Source organism: Phodopus roborovskii, unplaced genomic scaffold (assembly GCF_943737965.1).
Source record: "Phodopus roborovskii unplaced genomic scaffold, PHOROB, whole genome shotgun sequence".
In the NCBI taxonomy this organism is placed as follows: domain Eukaryota; kingdom Metazoa; phylum Chordata; class Mammalia; order Rodentia; family Cricetidae; genus Phodopus; species Phodopus roborovskii.
In genome coordinates, this window is record NW_026126516.1 from 2,871,417 (window position 1) to 2,898,280 (window position 26,864).

Genomic DNA, 26,864 nt, shown 5'->3' on the forward strand with positions numbered 1-26,864 from the left:
TTGCCCAGCTACTCCAACATGGCTTGGTGAGCACACCAATGAGCTCAGACTTATTCTGAGACTCTATCACTACGCATTCCACTGATATAACTCATTCTTAGCTGTGACCTATGACACATACCATTTTAATTCTACCCCATTTTAACAGCACCTACCTTTTCTTGACTCAACAATGACTTCTCTTTTTCTAAAATTTGGACACACATTTGAAGTTTCTGATTGTCTTCAGCAAGATTGTTATCCTATAAAAATGTTAAAGTAGTATTTTCAGATAACAGAGAACTTTTAGTTCACAAGAAAGCAGTCTAGTTACATAATTTTACTCAGAATATTGTTAGTAACATAAAGATTAAGAATTCAGTGATGGACAGTTTAGAATCATCACTCAGTTTAGCCATTCTTATAGAGTATTTATTCTATTTAAAAAATATAAAAGTGTATTTTACAAAATAACTTGTAATTAATATACAAGGGCTGGCGAAATGGCTCAGCAAGAAAAGGCACTTGCTGTGCAAACCTGGAAATCTTAGTTTGATATCAGGAACCCATGTAAATTTCTAAGGAAAGAAAAGACTCTATAAAATTATCCTCTGACCTACATATGTACATGCGCACACACGTGCACATGTATGTGCATGCACGCGCGCACATACACATACACACACTCACAATCTTGAAATTCTTTAAGTAAAATCAAAATGCACCCCTTACTTTGAATAGAGGATCTGGTTCCTGTCTATCCTTTCAAGTTACCAATTACACACCAAACATATCAATTTATAACGCAAAAACTTTGTTATGATCATTACCCAAATATTACTGAATGTTCCTAGGGTAAATTTACATGAACTTGTGAGAAAACAAAAAATAAGCAAAGACAATGGATCAAAACTCTCTTAGTAAAATAATGCCCAAATCTTTCTCCCATAACAATAAGTTACCTGGTTTAAACTACTTAGTCTCATTATTTCATTTTCAGCATCTGTAAAAATAAATGAATCCAACATTACTTAAAATACTTTAATAATTACTTCTCACATTAAACTAAAAGGTTCAGTTATAAAACAAAGTATATTTATAACTAGTAAGCATGTTGACAGTTTGAAATAAAACCATATTAAAATCCAATGCTTTGGAAGAGTGTAAGAATTATCACTGTGCTCTGGATGAGGTATTAAGTTACTGTTCTGATAAAAGCAGTAACAATGAATTTCAAAATATAATCCATTGGTTTAAATAGCCAGAAAAAGTATCGGGTCTAAGATTGTTATTTAAAAGAAAAACTTGAAAAGCAAGTTTACACTTTAACAGTATAATTATCTCTCAAATATCTAAAGTGACTTAGAAATGAATGTACTACATATAGCTTCATAGAGAAAAAGGTTCTGGAAAAGGAACCCAAAGACAGACTATCAGGAGATCAGCTGAAAGACAACTGAGCATTTATGACAAAGTCAGTGTTAGACCAAAAGACAGAAAACTTCAGTTCTTACTCTTTATGAGCTTACAATTCAGAATAGATCTGTGATAGAAGCAAGTAAACAATGATTACAATACAGTGTGATACAGCAAGTACGGGTATTACGAGGGCAAAAACAGCAAACATCAGGTCAGAACCAGGTGGGAACAAAGGGCCCAGGATGTGGCAGTGCAGTTCTCCTCGTGGAGGGAAGACCTCACTGAGTCAAAGGAAAAACAGGGACATCCCACTCAGACAATGCGGTAAATACAATGGAGAAAGAGCTAGAGACCGGCTAAAGGAACCACAGAGTTCACTATGGCTAAGGTTTACAAAGTTGAGTGAGAGGAATAAACTGAGGGAGCAGAAAGGGACCAGATGAACAGATATGACATGTGCAAGTTTAGATTTCATCTTCAAGTTCCCAGAAAGTCATAAAGTACTAGAAAGTAGGGGCCTAACTGGCTTTGCATTTCTGGAAATTAACAGAAGAAAAAAAAAGAAAAAGAAAAAGAAAAAAAAAAAAAAAAAAAGATGGACTGAAGAATAAGAGAAAGCAGAAAATAAAAAGCCAACACTTTCTAACACTCACTTTGGCCCACATGCTATTCAAAGGAAAGCCTGTAGATTGTACTCACATAGCCACAGACTATTCCTGTCCTACAAGGAAGATAATATTATGACCAGCCCTCTTGTTTTGTTAAAGCTCGATCTGCATGTGTGAGTGCATCTGGGTGCTTCTTCACAGGCCAGAAGAGGGTGTTGTGCTTCCTCCTCTGTCCCTCTCCATCTATCTAAGTAGTCCCTTGAAGCAGGGTCTCTTCCTGCACCTGGGACTCCTGTTTTCTAGGCCAAGCCAGTACAGCCCTCCTGTTTCCACTCCCTCAGAGATGAGGTCACAGGTACACACAGGTGCTCAGCTTGACACATGGATGTTGTGATCCAAAGGCTGGTCCTCATTGCAGCAAGCACTCTTAACAACTTAGGGCTGGAGAGATGGTTCGGCGATTAAGAGCACTGACTGTTCTTCCAGAGGACCTGGGTTCAATTCCCAGCACCCACATGGCAGTTCACAGCTGTCTGTAACTCCAGTTCAAAGGTAACTGACACCCTCACACAGATATACATGCAGGCAAAACACCAATGCACATGAACTAAAATAATTAAAAATAACGACAACAACTGAGCCCTCTCCAGGCCCCAACCATCTTGTTCATACCATTTTTCAACTTACTCCATTAAGAGATTTTATTGACCAGTTAACTTGGGCATTAAGTAAGTCCATGGCTAAAATAAGTCCATGGCTATAAAAAATGGGAAAAGAGAACTAGGGACTAGGATAGCGGCTCTATTGTTAGACAAACTTAAGTGTCTCACTCAATATAATACACTTATTTTATAAATGAGTAGAGCTATTTGGGGGTCCAGATCTCCACCGAACTGCCTTCCCTTTGTCCAAGTGGAAACTCCCAGTGCTGATGCACCCAAGATACCCTAGTTTTGGGGATGCTATCCTGAAATATCACTCAGGGGGTGAAAAAATCAAGGAAACAAAAACCACAAGACTTGGTCAAGGGTGACTTCCAGAATTCTGCTTCCTAAAGGCTGGGAAAGGAATATGAGGGAGAGGAGAAGATGATCTTACTTTGAATTAATTTTAGGTTGAAAATCCATGTTATATATAGATTTGGCCACTCAGGTCAGGAGCTCATGGTAGAGTGGCATGGAGGACAGAGATACGGATGTTCACAAGCACATCACACTGGAAATTCTGGGGGTGGGGGGGGATGAGTTCATACAGGGTTTATACTAAAAGAGGACAAAATGCAAATTTTCGGTTGAAGAGTTTCCCTCCAACTATTTTCCTGCTATGCTTGAATACTGGTGCTTTGCCTATTTCCTTTAATACTAATTTTTTTTTAAAATTCTAAGTATCAATTGGAGTATGGAAAATAATAGACTATTTATCTATGGCTCCTATCACTCAAGCCTTTGTGACAAAGGGTAACAATGGATTTTTGCTGATGGAATGCTACATTCTTTAACTGGAGAGTCTGTGCTCTGATTAGTTACAATGTTCCAATCTGTCTACATTACAAATACCCATGAACACAATTCCTATTTCTCAGAACTCTATCTGGCTTCCTAAATTACCGACTTCTAAGTAAACACCTAAGAGAATAAGAAAATGAGGCTGAGAGACATCCTGCTAGTCCTTAACCCTTATCAGAAGACAATTCCTATTTGGTGCTGAATCCAAACCCCACAATTCTACTCAAATGACAAAGTCATTTCCATAAACACTCCATTTCCATAGAATATGCAGTTAAAAGAGCTTGACTTAAAAAGAACTAGTGTGCTAAAAAACGCCAATGTTAAGTTCCAAACATTTTATACCAGTCAAAGCTTGCTGTAATCTCAAGACCTCTGCAACTGAGGAACTCTGTGGGAGAGTCCTCTCCTCCTCTGTCACAATGTCCCTCTGCCCCAGAGCAAGAGGCTGCAATTTGCTGCATTCCAGCTTCAAGCGTTCACACTGCTCAGTCATCTGTTTCTTTTCCACCTCCAGCCGTTCCTGTTCTCTCTTCCACACTTGTCGGTCATGCTCTGCAGAAGACAATCTTTTATGCATCTCTTTAATTTTATCCTCAAGTTCTTCAATTTTTTTGGTAGATTCTACTTTTTCCGTCTGTAGAATCTGAATAGTGTTTTGCATATCATACATTTTAGAGTGATCAGTTACTGTAACTCCTGAGCCATCTAAAACATCAAACAAAACAAGAGAAATCAAATGTCAAGTCATAAAAAGTCTCTTGCTATATACAATACAGACTAAAGAGAGTATAGAACTTCGACAACTCAAAAAGTCAAATTACTATCTTATAATTTTAAATAAATAAAAAGTCAAATACTTCATCTGAATCAACTACTAAAGAGTTATATATTTGAGTTTGAAACAAAGTGAAAATATCTCTATTTTTCTGCTATAGTGTCATCAGCAAACAATGCAAAGCAATCCAATACACAAGTGCAAAAGGCCTTTCCTTGTCTGCAGACCCAGAAAGCTATAGCATCACTGCAGACTTAGCAGTAAGCAGCATGAGTCACTTCTTAGTCCATGGGGCTTGGTCTAGGTGTACAACAGTATTCGGATCTATGAATTGTGTAAGGTTTGCTATTCAATAATGTCATCTAGTCTGTAAAGTTAGTAAACTCATAACCTTGCTGTAACAGATTTTCTAGTTCTTCAATTCGTTCTTCATACTCCCTTAGCTCCTCTCGATGCCGACGACTCATCTCTGTCAGTTTCTGTTGATGCGCATTCTGCAACACTGACATTTCATGCTGATGGTCATCAATTTCCTGACTTCGATTCTGCTTAAGTTCCTGAAAAACACGAGAACAAATATAACCCCATGTATGATCAATGAATAATGAAGTAAAAAATGATTAATCTCACTGCTTTCTAAAGTTTGTATTATTAAAATTAATTATCTGAACATATTAAAACTGACAAGCATTCAATTCAACCACAGTTCCCAAACTGGGACAATTCTGACAGATCCTTGCCTTCTTATGATTTTAAAATGTTGTCTTATTTATAATGGGGAAGCATCAAGAACAGAATGAAACAAAAGATAGTAAAATATCTTTTTCCTTATAATCATGGCCAAGAATATCTTCTTTTCTTTATCTTTTTATCTTATTTCATTTTCAAGACAGGATTTCTCTGTGTAGCTTTGTTGACCAGGCTGGCCTTGAACTCAGAGATCCGCCTGCCTCTGCCCCCTAAGTGCTGGGATTAAATAAAGGTGTGCACCACCAACGCCTGGCTCTACACCTTCTTTTCTTAATGGCATATTGCCTCAATACTAGAGTCAACAACCTGACTTTGTTTTCCTGTCTCCATTGAGTCAGGTCTTTCAGGTTATGTATCCCCGCTTGGCCAGGAACTCAATACATAGCTTGACTTTAGCCTCAGCCTCCCTAGTGCTGGAATTCCAGGTGCATACAGCCACATCCAGCTCTCTGGCTCATCTTGGATTATGAAAGCAGTGGGGTCACTGCAAACCTCTGACAATGAGCACTGCTAATCTCATCTCATTCTCATTTTACAGTGCTGGATGTACTGCTTAGTTGCGTCATCTAATCTGTGAGACTAACAAACTTGTTCTAACAGATCCGAGTTCTTCAAGCCATACAGGTTTTCCTTCTGCTACTATTCTCTTACACAATCATCCTTCTGTCAGTCTTGAACTACCAAACTGCCAAGAGCAGGGCTTCCAGCCAGGCTGATGAACCTCCAGGTCCTGATCTGGAAGAAGCACCCTTGCTAACTGCATCTTCAAGTCTGGCTAGGGTGTTTTGAGATGATCACAGAGCTGTCCCCACTCCTGTCCCTTCTGACACAGACTACTCTGGGTCCAGCCAGCAAATCTTTTGCTTTACTGAGTCAGAAAAGGTTCTTGTGTATCACCAAGGGTCCAACAATAAGTAGCTGCAATTCCTGAGAAGAAGATAACTCTGGAATCCTGTGAAGCTATGTACCAACACCAATCTTTACACTGATGCCTCTGAACAACAGGGTTATGTACGACTGATGAAAGTAAGACTCAGGGAAAGGTTATATAACATGCCCAAGCAGCACAGCTGGTCGTGGGTACAGCCAGGGTTCACACAGATTTGACTCTGGGCTCTACCTGCACTTGTAATATAACACTAAACCAAGACTAACAGTTCTGTACCTGATTATAATTAAAAACAATCCACTGCCATGAAGAATGAACCAAGACTTTCTTCATAAAACAAACAACTGACAAAAACTAGCAAAATTCTATCACTGGTGTAAAATACTTATTTACAGTGAATATTAACATTTTAGTCAACATTCTTTAAGCTCAAATTCTTAAAATGTCATAACCTGGGAATAGAAGGAACAGAAAAACACAGATTTAGGATTACCAAAAAAAAAAAACATTTAAAACCAAATATTCTTGGACATTCTTTATTGAAAAGAATAAAACAGTTGAAAAAGAATAAAACTGTCAAGTATTATCTTGTATATAATTAATTTATAACTAAGAGTCCTACTAATTTGGCTTGTATCTTTAACTTACAAATCTTAGATGCAAGATATTGGTGCTGGGCAGTGGTGGTGCATGCCTTTAGTCCCAGCACTTGGGAGACAGAGGCAGGGATATCTCTGTGAGTTCAAGGTCAGCCTGGTCTATAGTTAGTTGTAGGACAGGTTCCAAAGCTACACGGAGAAACCCTTTGAAAAGCCAAAGAAAGAAAAAAAGAAAGGAAGGAAGGAAGGAAGGAAGGAAGGAAGGAAGAGACATTGGCAATCAACACTTTGATTTACCTTAATAATATTTTGCAGCTTGCAGACTTCTGTTTGATCAGAGCTTTGCGTTCCCCGCACCTTAGTTTAGAAAGAAAATAATTAAAACATTATTATACTGATTTTTTTTCTGTAAAACAAAAACTCACAAATTAACTATTAAAAGATCCTTGTTTTGTAAAACAAGAGCATTTCTCAGACATACTCTGATTAAGAACGCCACACACTATTCTAAGTCTTTAATCTATTGGTACATAATAAATAAAAGACACCATAGTCAAGAACTTAACTAAGTTAGATGGTAATAATAGTTTTACAAAATAAAGTTATATAGAAAAAAACCCAGTATTTTACTAGCTAAATGAAATATGAATATGAGGATAATTGAATAGCTTTCTAAGATGATAAAAAGTTACGCAATACCAATGCCAGTAAAAGTCTTTTTTTTTTTTTTTAATGAGTTTTATGCCTGGCATTGTGGTATATGCATTTAATCCCAGAACTTGGGAGGCAAGAGGCAGGTAATTTTTATGAGTTCAAAGTCAGTCTGGTCTACATAGTGAATTCCAGAACAGCAAGAGCTACACAGTGTTTCAAAACAAAACATGATTTTACACAAGGCTGAGGATATAGCTCCATTAGTAGAGTGACTGTCTAGCATTTAGGAGTTCCTGAGTATGAGTTCCAGCAATGTACAAAACCACAGTTAACCTAATATACAAAGAACACCAGAACTCATTCCTCTCATATATAGGTAATATGGATAATTTTGTATTTGATCAACATCTATCCATCACACCTCTCCAACTAGCCAACAAAACCTCTAATATCCACTCATTCATCTTTATAAACATTTACAATATGACATGTTACTGAACCAAAGCTGTCCTAGGAGTGAAAGAACATACAATGGTAAAACTCCAAAGCTCCAGTCCAGAAATGGCTAACTGAACAAGTGCAGTGGTGCATACCAACAACCCAGCTAGACAAAGAGGCTGAGAAAAGACGATGGTAACTCATGCCAGCTTGGGCAACATAAGAGGTCCCAGGAGGGGAGGGTAATAGAGTGGCTCTAGAGCACCTGTCTAGTATGTAGTGGCTCTCATTTTAACACTCAAAATATGTGTGTGTGAATTAACCCCTCTGACAATGGGAATATCGTCTACAGTAATAACTTCCTTATCCAGAAAACAAATAAATGCCTCACATGGTAAGGATAATAATATATATCGGGGTAATACATAGAAACATTTAAAGTGCAATTTTTTTTGTCTTAACTAGGAAATAAGCCTTGCTGAAAGGTTCCAATTATGCCTTTTCTACCTTTATAGTCTAGTTTTTGTCTCCCCTTGACATTCAAGACATGTCAAATACACAAAAAAAAAAAAAAAAAAAGAAAAGAAAAGAAAGAAAAAGAAAAAAAAAAAGAGGTCATCTCTTTTCCCTTTTAAACCTTAACCTAACCATGCTCTTTTATTTGTTTTCCTGGTTTTGATTTTTTGACAAGATCTTGCTATGCAAGCTGGTTTTAAACTCCAAATTCTCCTGCTTCAGCTCCCAAATGCTGAAACCACAGGTGTGTACATGCTATCAAGATGGCTCAACAGGTAAAACACTTGCCGCGAAGACAGCTGACCTAAACTCAATCCCAGGACTCACATGGGGAAAGGCTAGAGCTGACTCCTGTGAGTTGTCCTCTGACCTTCACATGCATGTGTGTGTATGTAACCCCTCTTTACCCCACACACATAAATTAAGTTTAAAAAAAAATCTAAGGGGCTGGAGAGATGTCTCAGTGATTAAAAGCATTGACTGCTTTTCCAGAGGCCCTGAGTTCAATTCCCAGCACCCACATGGTGGCTCACAACCACCTATAATGAGATCTGATGCCCTCTTCTGGTGTGCATGCATTCATGCAGAACACTGTATACATAATGAATAAATAAAACCTTTAAAAAATCTAATTGTGATTCTCAGATCATCACAATTGCCTGGCACTTCTTAGAAGTCTCTAAGACCCTAAAATACACATTAAATCAAAGTCTCCAAACACAAGGAAATCCATGCCACTATCAAGGCTCCAGGTTATTCTTTGCGTATAAATTTGAAATCCTGGTTTTGGTAAGACAAGATGGACAAAGATAGGCCCAACTAAGCTGTATGAAGCAAGCAAACAATTTTAATTTCCTTTTCATAACCTGATTACATCCACGAAAGGACGCTTTGGATTTTATTTTGTTTTTTAATAAACTGAAGTATACTTATATGCTATATTTTCCCCCTATATCAATGAAGTTAAATCCAAACATCTACTGTCTATTGACAACTTCCATAAATTATATAATCTTTGTATAGCTGGGCATGGCAGTGAACACCTTTGTTCCTAGCCTTAGGGAGGCAGAAGCAGGGGAAATCTCTATGAGTTCAAGACTAGCCTGGTCTATAAAGTGAATTCCAGGTCCACCAAGGCTACATGTGAGAGTCCCACCTCAAAAGGAAGGGGAAAACAATAACAAAGAACCCTTAGTATACAGAATAAAAGTTCCTTGGAAGAACGCTTACAACTCAAAATATCAGTACTTAATTTCTGGTGCATTAAATATGACACACAACACTTCAACATGTATTTTTAAAGATTATTCTATGTGTAGGTGTTGTGCCTGATCTGTGCACCACAGGTATGCAGTGCCCACAGAGATCAGAAGAGCGCATCAGAGGCCTTGGAATGAGAGTTACAGACAGTTGTGGCCTGCCATGGGCATCCTAGGATTCAAACCTAGTCTGCTGGAAAGATGAGCAGCCAGTGCTCATAAGCAATGAGCCATCTCTTCAGCTCAGTATAACAACATATTTTTAATACTAAGGATCAAATTTTTATTTTACATGTTATTAGAGCTTATAAAACCTCAGACAAAATCCTAACACATTTTCAAAAACAATGTCTTTAAGTTCTGTGCTTCCATCACCAAAGACTCCAGGGGTGTTAGCTCAATTTAATTTTTATCTTTTGAGTCTGAGTTTATAACTTTTTTTTTTGAAAGTGAATTTATTGCTTTAATTAAAAAGAGAATCCACATATCACATAGAAAAGACAACTGAAGCTGAGAGATGACTTAACCAAAATCATTAGAAAGCTAAATGCTGCATTAGAAGACAAATACATCTTTTCTATTTTTCTAGTCAAGAATTATTTCTGGCACCAAATGTTCTGCCTAAATAATACCAGCATTTTTACTAATCCATAGTTTTCACAAATTCATCCCAATATTACCAACCTCAGCAATATGTTTCCAGTGTCCAAGTTCAGATTCAAGTCTTGAAACTTCATTTGATAATCTGTTTATTTCTTGTTGCGATGAAATCACATCACCAAAGTCCATGTCATCTTCATGGAAAGCTGACACATGATGACTGATGCCATAATTGAATGAAGGTGATGCAGTGGCTGCTGATACCCTGCCAGATTCTGGATGTATGGGCTGGGCAGCTGACTGCAGTCTGAGCAATTCATCCTGTAGTGCAATCTGTCTTGCTTTAAGGTGGTTGATTTCTTCCTATGTATTTACAATCCATGTTTTAGAGAACGTATAGCTCGAAATGCTTATTGGCCTTTTACAGATTCAGTATTGAAAGGCATGCTGACTGAACAATAGCACTTAATAAGTGAACCTAGATCTTCCACCATACCCTAACCACAAGACTGCACTTGAGAGACAAACATAATTCCCATTAAGTTCGGATAATGTTCAAGATAGTGCGAAGATTAGGATTTCACTCACATGTTAACTAAAGCAATGAATTTCTCAAGGGAACGAATTTGCTCTATCAAAATATAGGTAATTTTATCAGAGCTCTGTTTATAATTATCAGACAGAAAGTAAAACAAAAGCTGTGTAATTCAGTAAAACAAAAGTTAGGTAATTCAGACCATGGCTGGACTGAGGCCCAAAAGGTCCATGAATCAGCAGTAACTCTGCACTCATCTGTACAACATGACTGAAAGAATGCTTTGATATATGAATCCAATCTTTCTAGATAGGACAACACAGTCAGCCTACAGTTATTAGCAAGAGTCTTAGAAAGAAATATGCATTAAAATAGGCCCCATCTTAACACTAGCCAAGATGAGGCAATGAAAACCTGGCCCTATTTAGAGACAGTAAAAAATTCTGAATTCTTAAGCAGAGTTCTAACTGAAGAGTGTCAATACCAACTTGTAAAGCTATGTGTGGTGGCACACATCTATAACAACAGTAGTCAGGGGGCTGAGGCAGGAGGATTGCTGAAAATTTGAGTACATCCTGGGCCATAGATAGTAAGTACCAGGGCAGACAGTACTACCTAACAAGACTTGATCAAAACACATACTCATTTACCCCACAAACACCCCAAAAAAGCTGATGATGTAACTCAGTTGGTAGAGTGCTTTTCCTAGTAAGCAGTTTGGATTTGATCCCCAGCAGTTTGTAAAACAGGACACAGTAGCACATGCTATAATCCCAGCCCTTTGGGAAACTGAGACAGAAGGCTCAGAAGTGAAAGGCTATCCTCAGCTACAGGGCAAGTTTGAGATCCTGTCTTAAAAATAGGTTTAAGAAAAGAGCTAGGATATAGCTTAATTGTGAAGTTCTTGAACATGTGCAAGGTGCTAAGTTCAACCCTCAATACTGGAAAAAATATAGGCATTTAACCTTAATTTGACCTCGAATCTCTACTTTTTGTATTTATTCTAGCAGTAGTTGAGTTTTAATATAAAATTATCAATTTTCATTAGATTAGAGACTTTAGCTCTGTTTACTTTTATCTTAAAAGCAGTATACTTTTTATTCTACTTTCACATATCACCAGAAAAAATAGAAACCAATAGGTATATTTTTGTAGTGTTTTAGCTTTATCATGCTGGGAACTGAAGTCAGGGCCTCCCACACCAGACAAGTAAGTACTCTGCTCAAACACTGAGCTGTAGTCCCAGGCCTCATTCAAATTAAAAAACTCAAAGATGCCTGTGGTAGAAATGAAGTCAGTCAACAAACTAAAGCGCATCTAAATGATCTGAATAATAAAATAAGAAATAGTTCAACTTAATGTAACCATGTTTAAACACATAAGAAAATTTAACAATAGGAATCAGGGTGACATTGGTTGTGACATTGGTTAAATTACATAATATCTACTATTATTAATTATTAAGACTTCAAAGAAAAGATAAAATAGTGCCAAAACAATATTTTAACAAACTACAAGAAAACACGAACATTTGCAAAAAAGAAAAAAAAAAACCTGTATTTAATATACTTTTATGTGGAAAATCAATTACATACCAATATAAAGAATATTAACACATACAGTTAAAATGTATTTTTATAAGGGAAAATGTCATGAGCAATAATCACAATTAAGATCAACTTAAAAAAATATTTAACATACGCATAGTTCTGGGTTCAATTCAAGGCACTACAAAACACTTTGAATAAAAGTTCCTAAGACCTAGGGAAACATATATTAAAGTATATTTCATAAATATCAGAAATTATAAGCATCAAGTCATTAAAATATATTATAAAAGACTCTCTAAAGAGCTAGGATTTATTCTTCCCAAAGGTTAACTTATAAAATAAGATTAATAGGAACACTTTCCCAATTTTATTAAATTCAGTATTTTTAATACTTTCATGAATATAAAAACTAGCCATGAAGTAAGAACAAAGTAATGAGGATAAGCCCTTGCCTCTTTCTGCTGCAGCTGACTGCGATAACTCGAAGATTGCTGCTTTATCTGTAATTCTGATGCTTCATGCTTTTCCTCTAAATCGGTGTAAAGCTTTTTAAGTCTTTCATTCTAGAAGCAAAGAGAAAAGTATCTTCAACAAAAAGATTCCAAGTCAAGTTAAGCATGTTAGCAATTATCACATGCACACATTATAAAAAAAAAATTACACTAAAAAAGATGTAAAATACCAAAGGTCTCAGACCTTAAAATTAAAATCCTAATTCTAGCCCTATTTTGTCTTCAATGAACTCAGAAGCTGGAAAAGTTCCCCAAATATCTATCAGGTTTAAAGAAACAGGAAAAAGCAGAGGTAAGGCTAGTAAGATGGCTCTGTTGGTGAAGAAAGATATTGCTATGCCAAGCTCAGTATCACGTGGTCCTGGCGCACATACGGCTGTTGTCCAGCACCCAAATCTGGCTCTCAGTGTGAACAACACTGTAAAATTTGTGTTTATGACAAAGATGTTTCAATCCCCCCCACACACCCAATAAAACCTTTGTTTACACAAAGACCCTGTGTGAAATTAGGTGGGTTTCTTTCACTTCCTTATAGCCCAGTCTTGTAAGACTGTGAGGTCAGACCCCAGCCAATGGAGAGGAGACCTCATTACCACCTACTTAGGATAAAAACCAAGTTCACTTCCTATATCCAGACGTGCCCACTCTTCTGAGCACACAAGCTTGATCAGGAATAAAGTTTTGCCTTGTCAAGTCTTGGTGGTGCAAGCCTTTAAAGCCTGAAATTTGTGAGGCAAAGGCTGGTGGATTTCTACGAGTTTGGGACCAGTCTGGTCCATATAGTGAATTCCATGAGGACTACACAGAGAGACATAGTCTCAAGAAACAAAGAAGAGCAAAAAAGGCATTTCAATTTTGTGGTCTTTGTGACACTGAACTTAAGTCTAACATCAGCACCCACATTAGGCAGCTCAAGGTCACCTGTAACACCAGCTCCAGGAAAAACTAACAGGCAGTGGCACGAAAATGTACATACATGCATAAATTAAAAATAATAAATGTTTCTTTAAATAGGTGGGGGCTAGAGTGATGGCTCTTCCAGAGGATCTAAGTTCAATTCCCAGCATCCATATGGAGACTCACAACTACCTGTAAAACTACAGTCCCAGAAGAGATATGAAACCCTCTTCTGGCCTCCAAGGGCACTGCACGTGTGTGGTGCACAGATATATGCATAAAACATGCATACACATACATAAACAATAATTATAATAGTATTACATAACTAAGTATAATACACAACTTTAATTCCAACTCTCAAGAATAGTAGACAGGCAGATCTCTGTGAGTTGGGAGACCAGCCTGACCTATACAGACAGTCCCTGGCTAGCCAGAGTTCAATAAGACACTATCGCAAACAAAATAAAAGTCCTTGTCATAGCATGGTAGCAAGTGTGGTGGTGCATGTTGTAATCCCAGCATGGGGAAGGTAGAAACAGGTGAGCTTGCTGTCCAGAAACTCTAGCCTAATCTGTAAGCCTCAGGGCCCAGTCAGAGTCACTGCCTCAAAATAAGATGACTGGGCTTGGAGAGATGGTAGTTGATCTAGGTTCAATTCCCAACACACACGATTGCTCACAACTGTCTGTAACACTAATTCCAGGAGATCCAACACTTTCTTCTGGCCTTTGTGGGCACTGCATGCATTTAGTGCTCAGACATAGATACATATTAAACACCCATACACACTAAAAAAAAAAACAAAACAAAAAACCAAATAAATAAAAATACAAGGTGGATGGCTATTGAAGCACAACATCCAAAGCTGACTGCTGGCCTCCACATGTACATAAATACACATAAAAGAAGGAAGGAAGAAGTAACAACCAAAAGTCTACATAGAAAGCAGCTGAAATCTATAATCAACAATAACAAGATAATTACATCCCTGTTTATACCTGAGTTAGTAAGTAGCCAGATGAATCCAAAGAACACTGCTGATTTTGTGTTGCTCTGAGACCGGGTTTTGTTATCTCATCCTGACTGGCCTGAATCCCAGCCAAGTGCTGGTCTGCTTTAATGTTCTGAGTACAGTTGGTATGGCAGACATGTACCACTGACAAACCCAGAGCCCCATGCTCTGGTGGTACTTCCTTCCAGAGGACCCCAGTCTGATTCCCAGCACCCACACTGTGGCTCAGAACCATCTCTAACTCCAGTCCAGGGGATCTGATGCCACCTTTTTCTCTCCACAGGCACTGTACCCATGAGGTACAGACACGTCGTGTAAGCAAATACACACACACAAAAACTGGGGTTTGCACTATTTATAAACTATTAAACTTCTAGTGAAGTCAGGAGTGGCGGTGCACACCTTTAATTCCAGCACTGGAAGGCAGAGGCCAGCCTAGTCTACAACAAGTCCGAGAACAGACTACAGAGACCCTGTCTCAATAAAAAATCTTTTCAATTATTTAATTCACACTTCTGAAAAATGATAATATAAAAAAGGCTAAAAGAATCTACTAGGTACAAATAATAAATCTAATAACTATTTCCTTGGCAAAAAGAGGAAAGGTAGCTTATGTAAATTTGTAAGGTTTACAATTAAAGACTCTTAAGCAGGACTTGGAATAGGCATGCCAGTGACATAGCAAGACCCTGTCTCCAAAAAGCAAAAACAAAACAACAAAACAGAGCTAAGAAGATGGATCCCTGGGTACAGTACTAGCTGCTCAACTGTGAGGACTGGAGCTCAGAACACCAGAGCACATGGAAACCCAGACACATCTATAACCCACCATTCCCACTTTACATGTTGAGTCAGGAGAACCCTGGAAGCCTGGCATATGAAGCAGCAAACCACAAGAGACCTTGTGTCAAGGTGGAAGGCAAGGACTGACAACTGTGGTTGCCCTCTCACCTCCATGAATTGTGGGACACACATCTGACTCACACACACACACAACAAAGAAAGAAAAAATAAGTCAAAAGAACCCTAAGGAATTTGGTCAACTACTCACAGGCAGATCTAGCTTCCCCTGGAAACACACTGCCTCTCTTCTGCACTAAAACTTGCTACCATCAGCTTATTCTTGGACATCAGTGAGTCTGAGTGTGGACAGATCACAAGGTGACCTACAGCAAGAGTATGACAAGCATGTGTAGGCATGTACATGTACATATGAGGCAAGAGCCTCGCTCATTTCCTGGACCACACAGTATAATCTTGTCTCCCTCTGGTATTCAAGTAGCATCAAATGAGGAAGCAAGCATACCTGCCATAGATGATACAGTCCTAAGAAGCATTAAAGTGACTGAGATCTACAGGACAGAAACTTCCATTCCCTTTTTCAGACTCAGTACAAAGCAGCCATTATTCAAGTAGGTTCATCTTGCTTTCCCTCAAAACATACACTGGCAAATTCCACTGAGTTACACCAGCACACACACTCTACTGCTAATTTTTCTGGGTGGGTCTGTACCAAAGAGGATCTCCTCAAGGAGTTCTAGCTCCGTCTTACTATGAATCCTTGTGTTGCATATGCCACCACAATGCTATCTTCTATGGGCTCAGTGCTAGTGTCCCTCTCTCACAAGTCCCTCCTCTGCTTTCAAAGTGCACAATCTCACCTCGATGACCTAGACCAGAGTTCAAAAGGCTTCTCAAGAAATACTATCTTAGTATCTAGATTGAGAGTTCCCTTTTTATAGGCTTAGAATGGAGGGAATCATGCTTTCCACAGTCCTCTAAGAACAGCTCTCACTATAACACTAAGTGTTCTTTTGCTGTTCTTATCCCAAGGCTAAATTGTTGAGCTCTGACAGTCCTTTACAATAACTCCCACTCTGAAACCCTTTAATTTCTTTAGTTTTCTCATTCCTATTAAGTATAATATAATGTCCAGATTAGTCACAACTCCACATTGACTCATAAGGAACAAATCAGTAAAGTTAGCTTATTATTCCTATATTCTTAACTTCTTTGCTCCAAATACTACATTATTATTCTAATGTTAGGAAATGTAAAACTCTAGATTAAACAGAATCTCATTTTTCATATTACATTTAAATGGACCACTAGCTAGGTGTGATGGTTCAGGCCTTGTGGTGCTTGTGGTGGTTTAAATACAATAGAGGCTCATATATGTGAATGCTTAGTCATCTGGAAGTGGCACTAACTGAAGAGGATTAGGAGGCGTGGACTTGTTGGAGGAAATACGTCAGTGGGGGTGGGATTAGGGGTTTCAAAAACCCACACTAGGTTATGTCAGGATGTCGCTCTCAACTACTTCTCCAGCACCATGCCTGCCAAGTCTGCTGACACTTTCCCCGCCATGATGATGATGGGCTAAGCCTCTGAAACTAGAAGCCAGCTTCCAATTAAATGCTTCCTTTTATAAGAGAGTTACCTTGACCACAGTGTCTTTTCATAGAAATAGAACATAGGCCTGTGAGCCCAACAACATTCAGGAGGCTGAGGCAAGATCATCAGTTCAAGGACAGCCTGGCCTATATAGGAATCTTAGCTCAAAAAGCAAAGCAAAACAAAATTTAGAGAAAACAAGTACAAACGAACAAATGCGCCACTACAATGCAGCACACTGCTGGATAAGGTCAATGATAAACTTTTACATGCGTCGGTTTTCCTACTCCCAACAGACAGAGGTGGGGATGGGGCTATAAAGGAACCAGCTGCGGCAAAGGCAGGCACTCTTCACTTAGAGAGGAATGATATAAGGCCCAACAAAACCCAGAGAGGCTGAATGAAAGGTGAGACGGGCCATTTACAAATTCTGGAAGCTTCAATAACTTCTATGGCTTCAAAAGAGAAAACCTCAAGTTTGACAGCTATCTTTAATTGTCCTTACCTCTGATCTTAAGACTGAATGAGTAGCTTCATTTTCCTCTCTCCCGGAATTGGGCAAATCTGCTACAAAACAAACAGTATATGCTGAATATTTGATTGACATCAGATGGAAGAGTAAACAGTTGTTTTGTGGTGGTGAGACTGATGCTAAGGGACTGAATCTGGGGCCTAGTCAACATCGGTCAAGCAGCCCACTGCTAGGCTGTATCTCCAACCCTGAAGGGGATCTTGAGGGAAATGCATTCCACCGGGTTTAAACAGAACACTAGGCTGAGGGGAGCTTATTGAGAGGATACGCCATTCCATCATTACCAAGGCACCACACAGGCTGCCCTTTTTCCTCTCCCCTACACCTTAAGAGGGGTGGCTTTATCCCTGGGAAACATTCTACAAAGTTTTGTTGTACGAGATTTGAAGGTTTTGTTGTTGTTGTCGTTGTTTTCCTGTGTAACAGCACTGGCTATCCTGGAACTTAGTCTGTAAACCAGGCTGGCTTCAAACTCAGAGATCTGCCCATCTCTACCTTCCAAGAACTGTGATTAAGGGCGTGTACAACCACTGCCCAGCAGAAATTTACAGGTGTTTTTTGTTGTTGTTGTTGTTTGTTTTTGTTGGTTAGTTTTGGTTTTTTGAGACAGGGTTTCTCTATGTAGCCCTGGCTGTCCTAGAACTCACTTTGAAGACCAGGATCTCACAAAGATCTGCCTGCCTCTGCCTCCCAAGTGCCGGGACTAAAGGCGTGCGCCACCAACACCCAATTAACAACACTTTTAAAACAACAAACTAAGCCTGACTGTGGTGACACATGCCTTTAACCACAGCACTTGGGTGGCAGAGGTAGGAGGATCTCTGTGAGTTCAAGATCGGCCTGGTCTACACAGTGAGTTCTAGGAAAGCCAGGGCTATAGAGAAACCCTGTCTCAAGAAAACAAAACCAAAAAAATTAATAGATAATAATAAACATTATAAATATAACTTCATAGAACTACTATTTATTTAAAAAAAAAAAAAAACAAGTGGCACGTCTATAAAACAATGACAGTCTTGGGAAAATCACCATACAGGATTGCTTTTATGATTGTTGTATGTCCTGCCTGACACTCGGTCTAAAAAGACTGACTAATTGCTATTCTCAAAAGGACAAAGTAAGAGCTAATTTGTTTAGGAAAGCAACTGCTAAAAGCTGCAATTGTGTCAAAGAGGGACTTAAAAGTTTATGCAGACCACCCCGGCTACACATGCAGCCCACCCTCCCTCAGCCAGCTTTATAAAAAATTTTCCATTTCTCTTTCCTGGGGCTTTGTGTGCTAGGTTCCCTGCTCCAAATTCCTGCCTGCTCTTTAAGAAGTTTTATGACAGAAAACAAACAAACAAACAACAAACGCCTAGCCTTCTCAGTAAGGGAAAACCTGACAGACACTTGCCTATGTTTTTAGCGCTTGCAACATTTCCAAACAACATAAATCCAATTCTCTAATTTACAAATGATGCACTTACTCATTTTGAACAGATAAGAAAACTCCTTTTTGTAAATGTATAAATGTGTGTCTGCTTATGTGTACTGCACACATGCAGGAGCCCTCGGTGGTCCCAAGAGGGATGAGATACCCTGGAACTGGAGTTAGAAGTAGTTGTAAGCTGACATGTACGTGCTGGTAATCAAAACTGGGTCAAAAGCAGTAAGTAACCTTAATCAGCGAGCCATCCTTCCAGTCCCAGTAACTGTTAGAGATTAAGTTTTTAGTAATTTGTCAAAGATCTCACAACTTGTAGCGTACGGAAAAAGAACTGAACCTATGTCAATATAATTTAAAGGCCCAAGTTCTCTGTGCTGATCATGCACAAGACCCTTGATTCCAATACCCACTACCACTGAAGGGAAACAACAAATAAAATCCCAAACACAGCTAAAAGTCCACTCTCTTAATCTTGACTGCAATAAAGTAGTAGAAAGGCAACTGTCTAGTATCTAAAGTTTTATTTGGGAGTTATTTTCTTGTTCATTGCTGACATAGGGTTGACATTAAATATCTGAATGCCTTAATCAACTCTACTCCAAACTAATTATTTTTAAAGTTCCAACAATAAAACAGGTATTAATCAAGTCCTGTGTAATATTAAGGAAAATTTTTATTGAACATCTACAATGAACATATAAAGGAAGATGTCCTATACTGGTAATATATGTAGGAGGGAGAAAAAAATAAAACCCCCGTGGTGGGTTTAATGAGAAAGGCCTCCAATGGCTCATCTTCTGGCAAGCTTCATTTGTTAGGTCACAAACAAAATATTTCCACACTTGGTTCCCAGGTGGAACTATCTGGGAAGGATTAGGAGGTGCGGCCCTGATGGAGGAGGTGTGTCATTCCAGGCAGGCTTGCAGGTTTCCAAAGCCCACGCCATTCCCAGTTAGCTCTCCCTCTTTCTGCCAGGTGCTTGTAGATGAGATGTAAGCGAACGCTCCAGCACCATTCCTGCCTGCCTGCTGCCATGCTCCCTGCCATGCTGCCACAGACTCTACCCATCGGAACCCTGAATCCCCAAATTAAATACTTTGTTCTGTAAGTTGCCTTGGTCATGGTGTTTTGTTACAGCAGTAGAAAAGTAACTAAGAAACCCCTTCCTATACATCAAGGAAAAAGACAAATCATCACTCAATGTCATTAGTGCTATCAGACAATCATACACAAAGCTCTGTTAGACTAAAGAACACTGGTAACCAAGTCATCCTGTGTGGGGGTCAGGACACTTTTACAAAGTCGCTGGCATATACAGCATGGACATACAGAAGAGGAGAAAAAAGGAGGACGTATAGTAAGCTTTCCATGCAGACGCTTGGAATGATGGGGAAACCTGCCAGTCTTTGTGACAGAAGCTCTGGGAACAGACTGCACGTATTTATGTCCAACAATAGATATGGAAACTGGTGTGGCCACTAGAAAAGACAGCTTGAATCCAGAGGGATCAGGTCTTTGACCTCCCCAAAATAAGAGGCTTTTTTACTGTAAGTCAAGAAAATGTTAATAACATATGTTTAGACTAGGCAGTACAACAGAAAATGAATCAAGAACCAGACCTGAAGAAATCCAACCCAGGAGACACAGACTCTGAGTTAGTATTAGCAGTTACAAAGAAAAAGGAGAATGATGACACAGGATGGACAAGATTTGGTGGCCAACTGGAAACAAATGAATAACACACACACCCAAAAGTGATGAAGAGTTTTAATTCAGGAAAATGAGCAGCTAGCCAAATCACTAACAATGAGACTATTAAGCCAGGCTTGGTGGTGCATGCCTGTATTCCTGGTACCTTGCAGGCAGATGCTGACAGGGCTAGAGTTTAAAACAAAATAAAATAAAATTTTAAAAAAAGCCTAATATTGACAGTGTATGAAGGTAAAGCATGAAAAATGCTATTTGAGGTCAACCTTGAGCTATACTGCAAATGCCAGGACAGCCTGGGCTACAAAACAAGATTCTGTCTCAAAAAAAAAAAAAAAAAAAAAAAAAAGGTGGGGGGGGGTTTGTATTTTTGAGACTACAGGAAGCTCTCTGGTGAGAAAAAACAATAACCTCTCCATCAGGTTGGGGTACCTATTAAAGTTAAAGAGACGGCGTTAATCCCTATTGCAACACAGTAAGAATCTAGTCTTCCCCATGGCTATTAGCCCCTTTCTGCCTTCAAAGTCCCATGACCCTTCCTTCACTGGACACATGAGGCCTTTCGTTCTCACAGTCCCAAGTGATGAACCTCCCACTCAAGGGAAGCCCAAGAGGGAAAATGGGCTTGGGCAGCAACCCAGTTTTCGTTCTAAATAGAAAGACTTTTTCTATCAAACTATTTCTCTATTTCCAAGCAATACCCATGGCTTTAAGTCACGATGAAAGCACCGGGGAGCTGAGAATACAATTCAGCAGAGTGTGTTTACAGAACAGTAAGTTGTTCATTTATAAAGAAAGCTGCCATAGCATGGCGGTACAAATCTGTAGCACCAGCGCTGAGAAGCAAGAAGACCGTCTGCTCCAGGCCAGCCTGAGCTGCACAGCAAATCTTGATTAGAACTTTAAAGTTTTGATTGTGATTACTGTAAGGGTATGGGTGTTTTGTCTACGCACCACTTGGGCACATGGTGTCTGGCGAGACCCAAAGAGGACAATGGCTCCCCTGGAACTGAATGAAGTTATAGACAGCTGTGAGCTGCTACTGGGTGCTGAGAATCAAACCGACTTCCTCTGGGAGAGCAGACTTCGATCTTAACCGCTGGATTAACTACCCTCTCCTTTGATTAAAACTCTTAAAAACCCTACCCACTCAAAGGAATGTCAAGAATAGTAATAGTAATTAACCTAACCACTGATTACAATTGAATTCGAGGTACTATTCTTTAGGACAGCAAGGGGATGACACCAATAACAACTGAAGGAGACTGGCTAGATAAGCCAGTGAGTAAAGGCACTTGTCATGCAAGCCTAGTGAACTGAATTACATGCCCAGAACCCACCAAAGGTGGAAGGAAAACACAAAACTGTCTTGTGACCTCCACACGTGGGCGCTGTGTCAAATTCCATGCCAGCCCATCACACACACACGCACAGACACACAGACTCACAGACGCAGAGCAATGATGTCTACAAAATGTAAAGTGAGTGAAGTAGACAAAAATGCTCAAAAGATAAAGTATTTCTCAAGTTCTGTCAAAATATGGGAGAAATGTGCAACGGAACACAGAAACACATTTTTTAGCTGTAATGTGTCTTCACGATGAGCAAAACTAGAAAATAGGTAAAGAGATAAACAGCCCTATTCCCCTGACAATGTGCTAAAGACAGGACAAGAGTCACCAAACGTTTAATTGTATGTAAGAAAAAAAATGGCCATGCCATTTTAGCTGTCAAAATAAAGGAACACGATCAAAATCAGATCCGCCCCCCAAGCTAAGGGCAAAGAAAGAAAGAAGCATGGACCGCTCAATTAAGACCCGACTCCGCGTAAAGGTATCAGCGCTATCCTGGGTATTCATGGGGGGGGGGGGGGACCAGAACTCTCCACCAGCCGTCCTGCAGGCTGGGAAGGCGTCTGCGGAGCCAAGGGGGAGAGTGCAAAGGGAAAAAGTGCCAAGTGGCTCCTTCGCGACCCGTTCCCGTCTGCCGACGGAGCCGGAGCCGAGCGGGCCTTCTCGGGGTCCCAGCCGAGCCCTCCCGCCTCGCTCCAGCTGTCACCTGGCACATCCTCCGCGCCTTCCATCAACATATCCTTCGTGAAGTTTGAAATCTGGCCAGTGAGGGAAGCCAGGCTGCCCCCTACTTGACCCAGAGACTGGCCCAAGCCGGAGCCGAGGCCCCCGAGCCAGGACGACATCGCTGCGGGTGGAGGGCACGGCGTCCGCTCCAAATGTCCCTGGACGCTGGTGCAGGTCCAGACGCCGAGGACTCGCAGGACGCGGCACTCCCACCAACAGCCGCGTCAGAAAGCCGAGGCCCGGCCCGGCCCGGCCCGGCGCTTCACCGAGGGCTCGCCGCTCTGGACTCCGTGGCCCCCACGGAGCCTCAGCTCGTTCCCACCACTCCCCGCCGTATGACTGCAACACTTCCTCCTCAGCTTTAGTGACTTTCCTCAGTGTCCTGGGCCAGTCCTGCCAACTCAACGCCGGCCGCCATGACACCGCCGGGAAAGCGGCGGCGACCACAGAGATGCTCCGCGATGGCGTAGAGGGGCCGCTGCAAGCGTTCTACGCGCGAAGGACTGTGGGATCGCGGAGGCCCGCGTGTGGGAGGTGGAGACCGAAGAGGCGGGGGCAGCCGGACGCTTTCCACCTGCGCAGCTGCGTTTGTTTGTAGGCGGAGGCAACCCTGGGGCACGCCTCCTTAATTCTATCTTCTGGAGCTGTTGCTTTGCTGGGAGACACTTCAACAGGCTCGTCCCACCACTCAGAGAGGCGACCTCAACCCACCCACATTACTCTCTTTTCCCGCCTCTATGAGGCTGCTCCAGGCCAGAGCCTTGGAAACGAGGCTACAAAGCTGCAAAAGCGGGTTGCAATGCAAGAGTCTAAGTAGAAAGCACGTTTTTTGGTTGTTTTGTTTTCAGTTTTTCCAGACAGAGATTGGCTGTCCTGGAACAGATCTGCCTGCCTCTGCCTCCCGAGTGCTGGGATTAAAAGTCTGTGCCACCACTGTCCGGCTTTTTTTTTTTTTTTTTAACCAGTTACCTTGTACCTAAAGGAACATTAGGAATACCCCCAGTATGTGGAATCTGATGACCCCCATACCGAATTATTACTCCCCGGAATCTGAATAATCTCACCAGATATCTATTTGGGTTTTGGGGCGCCTCCGAGGGGTTTTCAGCTTCTGTGGCCCAGGACAAGGCATCGGAGAGACATGGGGATAGAATCAAGAAAAGTGAGAAAATGCATAAAGAAAAAACACAACACGAGAAGCAGCAGACAGGAGCATTTTCTGCAGTGGTGGGGTAGATGAGCTACATCTTCAGCTTGATTTGATGGAGAATTTTTGGTGCTGAGGATTAAATCTGGAGATTGTGCTCACCGTGCATACAGGCTTAGCTACACCCTCAAGCCTTTGCTTGAGACAGGAGCTCCTATAACCTAGGTTGGCTTCGAACCCTTCTGCTGCTACCTCCCGAGTACTGGAATTACAAGCATGTTCCAACATGTATGTTTTTTAAATGTAGCATACATAATCCTCAAATGATCAACGTGTCTACTGTCCTTCTGGGCACTAGAGATGTAGCAGGAGAAAATAAATGGTCTATGAGCTTACAAAGATTGTGTCCCATGGGAAAGCACACCTAGACAAAACGTAGTGTTAAGACAGGTAGTAATGACGGTCATTAGGGAGAAAAGTAGAACAGTGTAAGGACAATATGGGCATGGCATGGTAAGTGGAGCACTGGTAATGTAGACAATGGTGAAGGCCTCGATAAGGTAATCTTGAATAGAGACTTGAAATAGTGAGATATACAGATATATGGGGAAAGCAGTCTACTCGGGAAGATACAACGGAATACAAAGTCTTTTAGACAAGAGTACCCTGGTCAATTTTGAGAATTTATAAGAAGGTAAGCATGTTTTGAGCAGAAAGGGTTGGGGAAGATTTGTAATTGAAATCCTAGGTCTGAAGAAGGCATGTCACAGGGACTGGCAGGTCTTTAATCAGTCTCTGGCTTATATTCAGCGTAGGATGATGAGTGTCATGAACTCAGGACTTGGGTTCACAAATGATTGAAATGTTTAGAAACTGTAATCAAGCTCTTATTTCCTGTAGCTTTAAATCCTCTAAAGCTCCATGTCTGTCAGAACACTGTCCAAGAATGGAATCTTATGAGAATTCTGAGTGTTTGTGAGAAAACTCCAAGAACACAATAATCGTGACCTCAGTCCCTTTGGGATTGTTCCTGGAATGCGCTTTTGTGCTCCTCCCAAATGCATCAGACACAAGTGAGTTTACTTCAGAGTATTCATTACAACTGGTTGTTTCCATTCCTCTATGGGGAAAGCATGTTTTTGCCACATGGGGGTTGCCCATCACCTGTGGCTTGCCCTTGTGATTGTACACTTTATTCATGTGACTCCTCTTAACCTTCAGAGTATAAACTGTCCGTTGCTCTGAATAAAGTCGGCCATTGCATGAGACTTCAGTCTACCTCATCCATCGGCTCCATTCTCTCAGGTCCTCTAGAGTGGAAAACATGTGTCCATAAATTCATGTTGTGCTACAAAATTGATGTAATGAAGAAAATGCAAATATAAGCTTTTGCACCATTTGTTAGGACAAATGCTACCCTCTAAAACAGTGTTTCTCAACCTCCTAATGCTGCAATCCCTAAGGACAGTGCCTCATGTTGCTTTGACCCTCAGCCATAAAATTACTTTGTTGCAGCCAGGCAGTAGTGGCACACACCTTTAACACCAGCAATCAGGAGGCAGAACCAGGCAGATCCCTGTGAGTTTAAGGCCAGCTGGGTATACAGAGTGAGTTCCAGGAAAGCCAGGGCTACACATAGAAACCTTGTCTTGAAAAAACTTTATTTCATTGCTAGTCCATATCTGGAATTTGGCTGTTATGAACCATAATGTAAATATGCAGGATATTTGATATTCAAACCCCAGAGGGGTCTCAATCCAGGGGTTGAGAAACACTGAACCTTCCTTCGGCTTTTTTTTTTTTTTTCTTCATATAAGACTCAAGTGCCGTAAGGTATGATTAGCCTGATAAGTGGCGTAATACGCTATCTTGGATGTACTTCAAAAAGATGGCAAGAACATGAGACAAGAATGGTCAGAAGCCAGGTTGGAGGTGGCTCAGTTAAGCAAAGTGCTTATTTCACACACATGAGGACCTCAGTTCAATCACCAAAAAAAAAAAAAAAATATATATATATATATATATATATATTTGGCATGGTAGCACATATATGTGTCAACTGGGGGGGGGGGCAGAGACAGGAAGATGACCGGGAGTTTTTAGCCAGCCAGGGTAGTCTAACTGGTGAATTCTAGATCAGTGAGAGACCCTGTCTCAAAGAAATGTATGGCTTTCTTGAGGGTGACACACCAAGTTGTCATCTGGTCTCCATTGACATACAAGCATACCCCATACCCCTAACACACAAACATGCACACACATGCATTAAAAGAATTGTCAGAACCTGGCAGTGGTAGCACATCCCTTTAATCCCAGCAAGGAGGAAGAGGAAGGCCAGTTTGGTCTACAGAGTGACTTCTAGCACAGCCAGGGCTACACAGGGCTGTTTGAAAACCCTGCATGCTTTGGCAGCAGGTATATTAAAATTGGAATGATACGGAGAGGATTAGCATGTCCCCAGGTAAGGATGACACACAACTTCATGAAGCATTCCAAAAAATGAATTGTCAGAGGCCAGGCATGGTGGTTTATGTCTTTCAGCTCAGCATTCAGGAAGCAAGTGGATCTCTATTTGTCCCAGGCCAGCCTGGTCACCATAGCAAGCTCAAAGCCAGCCAGAGTAATGTGATGAGGCCCTGTCTCAAAAAATAAAATGCTAACATATTGTCAGAAACCAATCATTATTGAAATTGGGTTATGAGTACACAATGTTCATTGTACTGATCTTGTTTTTACTTACATATGCTTGACTTTTTTTTTCTAGCAAGCTTTAAAACATACGTTCAATAACATTTGACTTTAAAATGTTCTAGTTTGGTTTTCTGTTGCTATGAAAAACACCATGGCCAAAAGCAAGTTGGAGGAAGAAAGGGTTTATTTCATCTTACAGCTCCCAGGTCACTGAGGAAAGTCTGGGCAGGAACTGAAGTCAGACACCAAGGAGGAAGGCTGCTCACTAGCTCACTCCCAGACTCATGATCAGCTTTCTTACATAGTACAGGCCCACCCACCTAGGGATGGTACCATCTACAGCAGCTGATCCTCCTGTATCAATTAGTAATAACAATTAAAAA

General features: G+C 40.5%; 1 protein-coding gene and 1 non-coding gene across 5 annotated transcripts in view; one reads left to right on the top strand and one right to left on the bottom strand.

Moving 5' to 3' along the window:
• Trip11 (thyroid hormone receptor interactor 11) overlaps positions 1-22,898 on the bottom strand; it is a 61,688-nt gene extending 38,790 nt beyond the window's left edge. The window contains exons 1-9 of one of the 4 annotated variants that reach the window (XM_051196486.1): positions 22,624-22,898; positions 17,403-17,461; positions 12,532-12,642; positions 10,079-10,357; positions 6,825-6,884; positions 4,681-4,846; positions 3,857-4,219; positions 942-982; positions 156-242 (exon numbers count right to left, since the gene is read on the bottom strand). In XM_051196486.1, the coding sequence (XP_051052443.1) occupies positions 156-242; positions 942-982; positions 3,857-4,219; positions 4,681-4,846; positions 6,825-6,884; positions 10,079-10,357; positions 12,532-12,642; positions 17,403-17,461; positions 22,624-22,762 (1,305 nt within the window). In that variant the 5' untranslated portion in view covers positions 22,763-22,898. Of the gene's footprint in view, positions 1-155; positions 243-941; positions 983-3,856; positions 4,220-4,680; positions 4,847-6,824; positions 6,885-10,078; positions 10,358-12,531; positions 12,643-17,402; positions 17,465-22,623 lie in introns of all 4 variants that reach the window. The other 3 variants (XM_051196487.1, XM_051196485.1, XM_051196488.1) reach the window with 3 other exon arrangements.
• A 3,292-nt stretch (positions 22,899-26,190) lies between these two features.
• Positions 26,191-26,292, top strand: LOC127231241 (U6 spliceosomal RNA). Its single transcript, XR_007835282.1, has one exon. It is a non-coding gene; the product is annotated as a U6 spliceosomal RNA (small nuclear RNA).
• Positions 26,293-26,864: the final 572 nt, after the last annotated feature.